The sequence below is a fragment of the Sus scrofa genome, chromosome 10, assembly GCF_000003025.6.
Source record: "Sus scrofa isolate TJ Tabasco breed Duroc chromosome 10, Sscrofa11.1, whole genome shotgun sequence".
Taxonomy (NCBI): Eukaryota; Metazoa; Chordata; class Mammalia; order Artiodactyla; family Suidae; genus Sus; species Sus scrofa.
Genome location: NC_010452.4, coordinates 63642025 through 63654782, shown reverse-complemented (window position 1 = coordinate 63654782; position 12758 = coordinate 63642025). Strand labels below are relative to the sequence as shown.

At 49.5% G+C, this 12758-nt stretch overlaps 1 protein-coding gene across 1 annotated transcript in view; it reads left to right on the top strand.

Annotated features, from left to right (window-relative positions):
• Positions 1-12758, top strand: part of ITIH2 (inter-alpha-trypsin inhibitor heavy chain 2) — a 36995-nt gene that overhangs the window by 17418 nt on the left and 6819 nt on the right. Inside the window, 7 exon segments of the mRNA NM_213903.1 lie at positions 2393-2561; positions 3431-3556; positions 5146-5327; positions 6350-6535; positions 7188-7327; positions 8858-9027; positions 10359-10496. Coding sequence (NP_999068.1) covers positions 2393-2561; positions 3431-3556; positions 5146-5327; positions 6350-6535; positions 7188-7327; positions 8858-9027; positions 10359-10496 — 1111 coding nt within the window.

The following is a 12758-nucleotide window of genomic DNA, read 5'->3' as shown; positions in this document are numbered from 1 at the left end:
GCGTGGTCCGGGGGCTCCCTCCGTTCTCCCATCTCCTGACCACGCAAGTGTCTGATGCGCTTCTTCCCACAGGGCTTGCTTAGCTCAGGCTGCTATGACAAGTGACCAGACTGGGTGGCTTAGGAACAGCAGAAATTTATCTCAAAGCTCAGCTTTTTGACAAATTCCACCTCATAACCTCTTCTCATTCTGCTTCCTAGTCTTTGGGTTCTTCTGCATCACATTTTACTCTAATATCTTGCCTTTGTTCACGAGCAACTTTGAAATCGTGGTGTGCACAATTTTTTCCTAATTTTACGTAATTTCCTGATGGAGAATGTCCTTTGCTGTGTCTTCCGTCTCGGAGTTTAACATAAGCTCACTCGGTGGTAACGGCATCGATGCGACTCGAAACAGACCAGGAAATTCCTTATTTTATGCATCAATCCATCCATTCAACCAGTCCAAACAACCGACCCACCATTCATTTGTTCATTCATTCATTGAACAACTATTTCTTTTTTTTTTCCACTGTACCCATGGCATGTGGAAGGTCCCAGGCCAAAGATCGAACCCAAGCCGTAGCAGTGCCAATGCCTGATCCTTAACCCTTTAGGCCACAAGGGAACTCCTCAACAGCCATTTCCGACCACCAAGTGTTCACTGCTGTTCTAGGATCCAAAAGATGGAAAAAAGGTGACCCTGCTCCCTGGCTTAAGACTCAACACCAGGTTCTCATCAGCGGTGGGACTGACACTTTGGGCTGGTGAAGCCTATGTTGTGGGGACCACACTGTACATTGCAGAATATTTAGCAGCATCTGGATCCACGACATGCCAGTAGTACCCATCCCGTGGCAAACAAAAATGTCACGACAGTCAAAAATATCTTCAGACATTGCCCAGTATCCTTGGGGAGAAAAACTGCCCTCAGTTAAGAAACGCTGACTTAATACAAGTTTATTCTCTCCTTCCTTCCCTCCTCCCCTCCTCCCCTTGTTTAAGCACCCACTAGGTGTCAGGTGCTCAGTTCATCACCAAAGGCTGAGCTGTCTATTACACACCCAAGGGGACACGCCGAGCAGGTTGCTGGCTCTACAGGGGTGGTGCTCAGGGGCGAGATAGCGAGATAACACGGAGGAGCCACCAGTAGATAAAACCTGGTCACTTTACTGTGCAGCAGAAATTGACAAAACATTGTAACTCAACTATAACAAAAAAAGAAATGAAAAAGAGAGAAGAGGCCCAAAAGTGAATCCTACACCATTCCAATAATTAGAATAATTTGGAGAGAAGAGGTGAAACCAGCAAAAAAAAAAAAAAAAAGGCTAAGAAGCAGGAGAGGAGAAACCCAGTGAGTCTGAGGCTTTGGAAGAAGATGAGGACATTGTAGGAGGAGGAAGAGGTCGCCCGTTGGCTCAAAGGCTGCTCAGGCTGGGTCTGATGAGACGCGAGAACGGTCCGCTGGATTTAATAACAAGCTTAGGGAGGGAGGCGTCCGTGGAAAGTGAGGGTGAAAACCTGGAGGGAGGGGGTTTCAGACAGAACAGACACAGTTTTGGAGACGGCACATGCAGACAGTTCGTTCCAGGAGTGTTACTGCAAAGGGGAGCTGAGAAGTGGGGAAGACGGTTACCTAGGCGGAACGATAGCGTGTTATCACGTTCGTGGACATGTCCCCATCGAGGGCAATGGAAGGTGGGGGACAGGCAGAGGGCAGTTGCTAGAACCACGTCCTCCAGTAGGCGAGAGGGAACGCGGTCTGTTCACAAGCGGATGGATGTGTGTTAGGCAGAACCAGAGGTTCTTCCGTCTTTCCGGACAGGACAGAACAGTCTGTGGCTACCGATCGCCACTGGCAGGTGGGGCTTCCTGGTGCTGGGAGTCGTGGAAACTTTCTTCTGATTGCGGCAGTATCTCAGGGAGGCAGGAATCCAGGTCACTCGCGGGTGTTGGCGGTTTGAGGAGGACGGAGCTGAGACACAGTAGCTAGGCACCACAGTCCTCACCTTCATGACAGGCTGGTGAGACTGGCCACGCACACCAAAAAAACTGCGGCAGTATAAGGTCAAGCATCAAAATGCAGACAGCACACGTTCAGAAGACAGGAGAGGCAGATCTGTGTTTACCGAGGTGGATTTAAGGGGATTTTCTGGAAGAACTACAGCTTGAGTCAGCACTTGAAAGAGGACTAGGGGAGTTCCCTGGTGGCTCAGGGGGTTAAGGATCTGGCTTTGTCGCTGTGAACCCAACCTGTGGCGTAGGTTCAGTCCCTGGCCTGGGAACTTACCTGTGCTGCAGGTACAGCCAAAAGAACGAAAGAAAGAGATGACCAGATGAATGCTTGATTGTTCTCATTGCTTCTTAGGCTTAGGGCTTATGTATTAAGACCCTTCTCCATTCTTTGGAAACAGACAGTGGAAGCCATGAAGACCATTCTGGATGACCTCCGGGCTGAGGACCAGTTCTCGTTGGTTGATTTCAACCACAACATTCGAACCTGGAGAAACGATTTAGTCTCCGCTACCAAAACCCAGGTTGCAGACGCCAAGACCTACATTGAGAAGATCCAGCCCAGTGGAGGTAATTGGGTTGAGCCCACAGCCCGGTGAGAAACTTCCGTCGAATTCAAATCTCGGTTCACTGAAGAAGCATTCTTCCCTACCCTCGGTCTTTGCCCAGTCTGATGGGTCTGCCTTAAATGATACACTTATTATTAAATGAGGAATACTGCATTTGTGGTGTAAGGACAACCCATCACCCATCCCACGCATGCCTTTGGGGGGTTTTTTGTTTTTGCTTTTCTGCCTTGCTCGCAGCACGCAAAAGTTCCCAGGCCAAGAATCCAACCCATGCCACAACAGTGACCTGAGCCACAGCAGTGACAATACTGAATCCTTAACCACTAGGCCACCAGGGAACTGCCTCACACATGATTTTAGCCATGCCATCATTCCATCCTCAGAAAAGGCTTTCGGGGACTTCCCTGGCGGCTCGACAGGTTAAGGATCCGGCAATGCCACTGCTGTGGCTTGGGTTGGATCCCTGACCCGGGAACTTGCACATGCCATGGGCACGACCAAAAGAGAAAAGAAAAGAAAGGGATGTCAGTAAGTGACACTGGCTTCTTACGACTCACACAGCCTAACGCATAATTGTCTCCGGAACACGGTCCAAATATGTCAGCGAGGCTGATGAAGGACCTTCAAGGTGAAAGGGCTCATTCCTCTGGAAGGATGAATTTGCTACAAAGTGATTCTTTTACTGCCTGTGGGTCATCTGGACCAGTGTGGGCAAAATGTGTGTCCCTTGAAAATCAAAGGAATGATTCGAGTGCTGAGTTACGGATGCCTGAGTCACCACCAGGCAGAGGCACCTGAACCCGTGGTGTGACTGCTTCTCTGGAAAGGGAGAGGCTGTCACAGAACAGCGCTGTGTGGTTGCTTTCGCAGGCACGAATATCAACGAGGCACTCCTGCGGGCCATCTTCATCCTGAACGAAGCCAATAACTTGGGGCTGCTGGACCCCAACTCAGTCTCTCTGATCATTTTGGTGTCTGACGGCGATCCAACAGTAGGCAAGTGCCACGTCACTCTTCTAGTGACAAATCTTTCTACCCTTGTTTCCTGGGAACATGATCTGCCTCAAATGGGAACTTGCAGTGTTTACCTGTCTCTAAACCATCTCAAACCCATGCTTCCCCAAAGAAGGCTTCTTTCCACCCTGAAGCACTCACTCCACGTGAAACAGTCCCCAGACAGGAGACCCACTGTGACATGAGTCACTGCAGAGGCACAGGTTCAGTCCTCAGCCCAGTGCAATGGGTTAAGGATCCCCTATTGCTGCAGCTGTGGCTCAGATTCAGTCCCTGGCCAGGGAACTTCCATATGCCGTGGGTGCGACCAAAAAAAAAAATTAAAGGAAAAAAAAACAGTCCCTAGACATTTGGGGGGATGCCCATGAATGCCTCAGTTTCACCTCTGCAATGTGGGGAGACGTGGATTTGAATCGGAGTCGTGAGCTATGAGGATTGCTGGTATATTCTAGTGGAATGCATTTATTTCCTCACCTTAAGGGATAGGAGACAGTGTGTGGAGTGTGTGTGGTGAGTGCCTGTCTTCTGAGTCTGCAGAGACCTGTTCTACCGTCCCCCGCATTTCCCCCAGCTACTCACTGCAGCTGGAGAGATTACTCTTCTCCGATGCATCCCGAGGGGGAAGCATTGTTCTTACCCACAAAATGGCTCGCCGTCTTCCTGCTTCTGTTACACGCTGCTGTTTTTTGTTGCTTTGTTTGTGTCTTTGCACTGACACACGTTAAACGACAGTGAGTGCCAGGCTGCATTGCAGTCCGTCCCGTAGGCAAGAATGCGACTAGCCTGTGCCTGACCCAGCTCGGTAGGAGGACAAGTGATGCAGTGCTGCTCACACACCAGAGTTCGAAAAAGAAGAAGAATGAGATAGAATGGCAGTCGTTACGTATTTGTCATCCGTAGATTCGGTGCTTTTCCCCCCTTGGAGTAGATGACTTTTAAAATTTAATTTTAGAATAACACCGTAAGGAGGGAAAGGAAGTATAGTTTTAAAAATGTCTATTTCTTATTCCTGACCCTCAGCTATCCAGTTCCTGTCCCTGGAGATAGTTATTGGTCACCAATGTCTTGTGTATCTTTCCAGAGATATTCTGTGCATATCTGTATATTATATATACATAGATGTATATAAATATATGAAAATTTATACGTAAACTTGCATATACATATATACACATGCACCCTGCATAACTCATCCTCACCTCACTTTTCTCCTCTTTAAAAATGTGTTTAGAGAGCATTCAACAGATACATAGAGGTGCCTTGTTCTTTTTCATAACTGCATAGTATTTCACGGTTTGAATGTACCATGATTTAACCACTCTCCTCTATTGGTGTACATTTAAGTTGTCTCCAGTGTGTTGCTCTACCCAATGACGTTGCTATTTACCATTGCTCATACTTTATTTCAACATGTATGAGTTGCATCTGTAAGAAAAATTCCTGGAAATTGAGTGACCAGGTCAAAGCATTTTTAACGTGGACAAATTTTGCTAAACTGCCATCCATGGATTTTTCCAAAACTTTGTAGCATTGCCCCCCATGGCTTCCCGTCCTCTCATCATCAACTTTAGGTGAACTGCAATTGTCAAAAATTCAGAAAAACGTGAAGCAGAACATACAAGACAACGTCTCCTTGTTCAGTCTGGGGATAGGATTCGACGTTGACTATGATTTTTTGAAAAGACTGTCCAATGACAACCGCGGCATGGCCCAAAGGATTTATGGAAACCAGGACACGGCTTCCCAGCTCAAGGTAACTTTTTTTTTTTTTTTTTTTTTTTTGCTCCTTTTTTCCCCTTCACTTGAACTCATTCAATATCGGGTGCCTAAAAGAAGATGGCTGGCTGACTTGGAGCTTCCATTGTGCCTCAGCAGTTAGCGAACCCGACTAGTATCCACGAGGATGTGGGTTCCATCCTTGGCCTCACTCAGTGGGTTAAGGATCCAGCGTTGCCGTGAGCTGCAGTGTAGTTCGCAGATGCGGCTCAGATCTGGCGTTGCTGTGACTGTGGTGTAGGCCAGCAGCTGCAGCTCCCATTCCACTCCTAGCCTGGGAACTTCCATATGCTGCAGGTGCGGCCCTAAAAAAAAGATGAAAAAAAGAAAGGACATTCTTTTTATTTTCATCCTATCTTCCATCATGTTCTAACCCAAGAGACTGGACAGAGTCCCCTGTGCTGTACGGCAGGACCCCATTGCTGGTCCTGCTCTAAACGGAACAGTTGGAGGGAGGGAGGGGATGGCGGGGAGTGTGGGGCTAGTACATGTATACATGTTCCTAACCAGTAATGTTCGCAGCGAGTCCTGATCTTCTCCGTCTTGGTTCATTTAAAACTATGAGAATTTTCCGTAGCTTCCCACAGTGGTCCTGGAAGCATAAAATGAAATGTGTCTACTCAGCACTTAGAGACTCAGAGAAAACAGCTTTAGATCTTTAAAGGGGTATGAAAATTAAAAAAAAAATTTTTTTAAAGTGGAGTTCCCGTCATGGCGCAGTGGTTAACGAATCCAACTAGGAACCATGAGGTTTTGGGTTCGATCCCTGCCCTTGCTCAGTGGGTTAAGGATCCCGTGTTGCTGTGAGCTGTGGTGTAGGTCACAGATGCGGCTCGGATCCTGCGTTGCTGTGGCTCTGGTGTGGGCCGGTGGCTACAGCTCCGATTAAACCCCTGGCCTGGGAACCTCCATATGCTGCAGATAGCAGCCCTAGAAAAGGCAAAAAAAAAAGTGGTATGAAAATAATGATTTCTTTTTTTTTTTTTTTCTGAATTGTAGAAATTCTACAACCAGGTCTCTACCCCCTTGCTCCGGAATGTTCAGTTCAACTACCCCCAAGCGTCAGTCACGGATGTCACTCAGAACAGCTTCCCTAACTATTTTGGAGGCTCGGAGATTGTGGTGGCCGGAAAGTTCAACCCTGAGAAGTTGGAACAGCTACAGGGCATCATCACGGCGACTTCGGTACTTCTGCTTATCCGCTCATTCCAAGACTTCTAAGCGGGCTCCTGGAGACAGTGCATCCTGGAGATGAACAGGCTAATTAATACTCTCAGCTCCAAGAATCACGTCCGTAGAGGCAGAGCAGGAAGGGAGAGGGAAGGCATGAGGGTCTGTGCCCTCGAGCCAACGACTGTGCACACCTTTCCGCCTTCATCCCCGACCCGATCCCAAACTCCGGAGGCAGACACTTCCTTCCTCTGGGTGTTGTCTTTTTGTTTTGTTTTGTTTTTTTCTTTCTTTTTTTTCTTATTAGAGCCTCACCCTTGGCATATGGAGGTTCCCAGGCTAGGGGTCAAATTAGACCTGCAGCTGCTGGCCTACACCACAGCCACAGCAACACAGGATCTGAGCTGTGTCTGTGACCTACACCACAGCTCACGGCAACATGGGATCTTTAACCCCCCAAGGGAGGCCAGGGAGCAAACCCACATCCTCCCGGATACTAGGTGGGTTCCTTACCACGGAGCCAAACAGGAGCTCCTGTTGCATTGTTTTTGCATCCCCTTTCGTGTTCCATGGTACCCTGATCTGCTCACAGTAGGTACTTGGGAAAATGTGAATTAACTCCGTTGCACTCCCCTGGGGTCTTTCAACTGAGCCTTCCATCGTCCAGGCCAACGTGGAGCTCGTCTTGGAGACCCTGGCTGAAATGGACGGCTTGGAGGCTTTCCTCGCCAAAGACAGGCACGCAGACCCGGATTTCACCAAGAAACTGTGGGCCTATCTGACCATCAACCAACTTCTGGATGAACGGTGAGGAGGCCACACCCCACAGGGACCTGCCCAAAACGTTTCGCCTGGGTTATGTGACACAATAGACAAACAGAGGGTTTGGAGTATAAATTTCTGCTGATTTCCAGCACTAGTAACTAATGCTGGGTTCAGTCTTTTTTCTTTACTGACATCGAATACATAGAACTACAAACATGCGAAGTGCCTTCACTTAAAGTGTAGCGTTTAACCAAGTTTTCTCTCTGCATCCCCACGCACGCATCACCCAGCACCCAGACGCAGACCCAGACTCCTCCTCGGCCTCTGAGGTTCCCCTCACTGCTCCTTACATTCAGCACCCACCTCCACTCGAGTAGAAAGCACTCTTCCGACACCCATCACCATCAATTCATTGGGCCTGTGACGAAATCTCAAATAACTGTATTCTTTGGTTTCTGGCTTCTTTCATTCAATATGACAATGCCCGCGAGAGTCATCTCTGTTGCGTGGGTATCAGTGCTTCATTTGCATGGACCCCTGCAGCTGGGTTCTTGTCCAAAGGGAAATTTGCAGCTCTGCAACTCCCACAGCATCTAAGGAAGGGCTCCCTGCAGTGACCGCATGCATCTCTGGCTTCTCAGCTGAGCGGTGTTTAAGCTCTCCAGCGCCGACACTCTATTTCTAGAGTAATGTATGTTTCTTTGAGCACCTGGATCAGAATGACGGGTAGGGCGGGGGGAGTTTGGATTAGAAAATTATGCTTCCCTGGCCCCACTGCACCTATTTGAGCAGATTCTTGGGAAAAGGGAGCAGGGTCATTGGACCTGGGCTGGAAAAATGAAATATGGTTGTGTAACTGTCTTCAGAGAGAAAACCCATGATGTCGATATGGTTATAAGACAGACACGGGGCTGTAAGCGGTGGCTTTGAAGGGAGTGTTCCTGCCCCTTTGCAGAAGCACCTGGGTGCCTCTGAAAATATATGGCAAATTGCTGCAGAAGTTAAATACTGATTTAAAAAACAAATCCCTGGAAGACAGATCAGTGGTTGCAGGGGTGGGGCGGCGGGGGTGGGTGTTGCGGGGTGGGAAGGATGAACAGCCAGAGCACCGGGGATTTCTAGGGCAGTGGAGCTGCTCTGTAAGACATTATAATGATGGGTACATGTTATGACACATCTGTCCAAATCCACAGAAAGTCCAAGACGAGAGTGAACCCCAGTGTCAGTTATGGGCTCTGCGGGAGGAGGGATAGATGTAGATGCATCCGTTGTAACAAAAGCACCATCTAGTGGGGGGGGTGTTGATGATGGGGGGAGGCTGTTGGATGGGGGGGCGGGGGCCTATGGACAAGCTCTCCTTTCTGCTCAGGTTTGCTGAGAACCTCAAACTGCCCTATGAAATACATGTTTTTGAAAGGTCCTTAGGACCGCCTGGCTAGATAAAGTATTCAGCTGCCCGAAGCCAGTTAGTTCTGTTTTACCTCGTGGCCCCCGGGGCCCTGGCCCGCCCGGAAGCGGTGGAGTCGTGGGGCTTGAAGTGAGGCGGCCCCCGCCTCTGTCTCCTGGATGCAGGAGCCGGGCTCCCAGCGCTGCCGTTAAAAAGAAGATCACGAAGAGCATCCTGCAGATGTCGCTGGACCATCACATAGTGACGCCGCTCACGGCCATGGTGGTGGAGAACGAGGCGGGCGACGAGCGCATGCTGGCCGACGCGCCGCCCCAGGACCAGTCTTGCTGCTCAGGTGGGTCCGCCTGCCCGCGGGAGAGACGGCGCCGGCCAGCTGCCGCACCCCGCGCCCGGGTCCCCCGACCTCCGATGGCTCTGCCGCCCGCCCGGGGGAGCGAGAAATTCAAAGCTGGAGATGAACACAGACACGCTCCTGCGTATTAAGTAGGGAAGCAATTCAGTGTAACAGGCAGCTACATTCAGTATCTTGTAATAACCTATACGGGAAAAGAAGCTGAAAGGTTATCTGTGAAGAATCTGAAATACGTGTCTGAAATACTATATATATACATATATCTGAAATACTGTGTGTGTATATATATATATATATCTGAATCACTTTGCTGTACACCTGAAACTAACACAATATTGTAAATCAATTATATTTTGGAGTTCCCATTGTGGCCGAGCGGTAATGAACCTGACTAGTGTCCATGAGGATGCGGGCTCCATTCCTGGCCTCGCTCAGGGGGTTAAGGATCTGGAGTTGCCATGAGCTGTGGTGTAGGTTGCAGATGCGTTTTGGATCTGATGTTGCTGTGGCTGTGGTGTAGGCCAGCAGCTAAAGCTCCTATTCAATCCCTAGCCTGGGAACTTCCATATGCCTCGGGTGTAGACGTAAAAAGAAAAGAAAAAAAAAAAAAAACCTATATTTTAATGCAAACTTTAAAAGAAATGAAACCATTATATCACTGTTTTCTTTTTCTTTTTTTTTTTCTTTTTGCCACTTCTTGGGCCACTCCCGCAGCATATGGAGGTGGCTAGGGGTTGAATCAGAGCTGCAGCCGTGGCCTACACCACAGCCACAGCAACACGGGATCGAAGCTGTGTCTGTGACCTACACCACAGCTCACAGCAACGCTGGATCCTTAACCCACTAAGGGAGGCCAGGGACCGAACCGGAAACCTCACAGTTCCTAGGCAGATTCGTTAACCACTGCGCCACGACGGGAACTCCTATATCACTGTTTTCGTTCCCTGTGTTATCCAGTAAATGTGTGCTCCTTTCTGACTGGCGTCTGGTGAGTAGATAGGAACCGATCTGAGAAGATGCTCTCTCAAATCTGGCAGGACGTCATCTCCCAGTTTATGGTGAAGGCATGAGGTCCTTCCCCAGCCCCGAGGGGCAGTTCTTCCTCCGCAGACCCTAGCCCACGTCCCAGACTCTGCAGAGAAGCCTACAGCATGATGACAGAAGGACCTGGGGGAGAGAGAGAGAACTCAGGAATAAAAATAAGGGAGAAAACCATCTGGGGTCCATTGCCATAAAACAGATTCTCAAAATTGTAAGCAGCTGCCCTGGAAAAAGAAACCTGGAAACTCACAGATACAGGCTTTTCTACACAGGTACCCTGAATTACGGCAGAAAAGTTACTCCAAATTCACTCCCATCTTGGGTCAACCCCTTACCAACGCCGAGGGTGCCGCTGCCCGCGGTAGGACCTTCAGTGATCGAGGCAACGCCTCCTCCACACGTGATGAGAGGTAAGAGAACTTCCACGCGCATCCTCCGCCCGGATCTAAATCTTAATCGGATCGTCCCCTGCGGAGCATTTGCAAACGTTAAACAGAAAAATCCTGGTCAGCGAGCTGACTGGTGCCGCATCGTTGTCCTCAGTGGGAAGGGGGCCTGTGTGTTAGCCGGCTTGGGCCACCGTGGCAAAATACCGTAGGCTTGGGTGACTTGTAAATGACCGAAGTGTGTTTCTCACGGTTCTGGAGGCCGGAACGTCCAAGATGGATGTGCCGGCAAGGAAATTTCATTTTCTTTTCACGTGGGCAGCACCCTCCTCCTGGCTGTTCACACGGCCCCTCTGCGTAGACACCGCCAGAGGACAAGCTCTCTTGTGTCTTTCAAAAGGGCGCGCATCCCGCTTGGGGGGCCCCACCCTCAGGCCCTCGTCTACCCCTCACGAGCTCCCGAGGCCCCACCTCTGAACCTCACCATGCTGGTGGTTAGAGCTTCGACCTGTGGATTTGGAGGTGGCAGACAGTTCATTCCATCCACCCCATTTCCAGCTGTACGGGGAGGGCGCCCTGGGAGGGAAGAGAGGCACCTCTCGTGGTGGGACGGCCAGCGACATCAGCGGAAAGGACATCCTTTTTGACTATTGCTCGGGACGCTGGCAGGAACTTGAGGGAGTTGCTTGTTGTTTCTGCATCGTATTGCTTCTTGCTTCCTTCATTTTAAAAACAGGCATCAGGGAGTTCCCACTGTGGCTCCGTGGTTAATGAATCCTACTAGGAACCATGAGGTTTCGGGTTCGATCCCTGGCCTGGCTCAGTGGGTTAAGGATCCGGCGTTGCCGTGAGCTGTGGTGTAGGTTGCAGACTCGGCTCGGAACTCGCGTTGCTGTGGCTCTGGCGTAGGCGAGTGGCTACAGCTCCGATTCGACCCCTAGCCTGGGAACCTCCATATGCCGCGGGTGCAGCCCTAGAAAAGGCAAAAAGAAAAAAAAACAAAAAAACAAACAGGCATCAGGATAAAAACGTGGCTGGGTTGTCGGTGCAACGTGAAATTGTCTTTAAAGCTAATAAATAGCACGTAGTAGTGACGTGATAAATAGGTGTTATCATCAATCATTATTATTATTTTGCTTTTAGAGCCGAACACACAGCATATGGAAGTTCCCAGGCCAGGGGTTGAATTGGAGCTACAGCTGCTGGTCTACACCTCAGCTACAGCAACACCAGATCTTTGACCCACTGAGCGAGGCCAGGGATCAAACCCTCATCCTCATGGGTACTTGTCAGGTTCGTTTCCACTGAGCCACAGCAGGAACTCCAATAGATGTTATTATTAAAGATGAGAAGCTATCAATTTTATAATCAAAGATAACGTTGTTTCCTTTGTAACTACATTATTTTTTCAGTGTTGTTTATTTGCTCTTTTGGTTGTAATAGTGTGTTTGAAAATCCTAGTTTTTGAGTTCCCATCGTGCAGCTCAGAGGTAAAGAACCCACCTAGTGTCCATGAGGATGCAGGTTCGATCCGTGGCCTCGCTCAGTGGGTTAAGGATCCGGAGTGAGCTGTGGTGTAGGTCACAGACATGGCTCAGGTCCTGCGTTGCTGTGGCTGTGGTGTAGACCCCTAGCCTGGGAACCTCCGCATGCTGCAGAAACGGCCCTAAAAAAAAAGAAAGAAAGAAAACAACATCCTAGTTTTGCTCAGCATTTAAAAACCTATCATCTATCTGTGATTTCAGTGGGAGGCGTGGGTAGCAGATAGGATTGCATGAAAGCCAGGAAAACGTACCGCCTTGCGAGAATTCTGGCGGCAGCAGCTTCCCGGGGCAGAGTTTTTCTTTGCCTTCCCATTGCCACCCTCTGCAGGATCTTATTTCTCAACCAGAGAGGAGCTGCCTGGGGGTGGAGGGAGGGTCTCCTCACCCACCCTGGTCTGCACTGTGCCTCTCCCTGCCTGCCAGTTGGCAGGTCCCATGTAGAAAGCCCAAGCCTGTCTCCTTTTTATTTCGGAGTCAATTTCAACATGCAAAGAAGGAGCCCGTATGTCCGTCCCGTCCTTCTCCCTCTGGGAGGGTGCGAAGTACCAGCTTAACGTGGGCTATTTGAGGTTGCAATATCAGAGTAGCTCCTGGAATTCCGAGAAAAGCTCTGCTTTTCTTGATCGCCTAGAACATAAGACGCTTCTATCCAGAAATCCTCAGAAGTGGTTTCGAGGGATTGTATACCCACCACCCTCCGGACATCGAATTGTAACCCAGGGAGTGTAGCGAGGACTCTGAC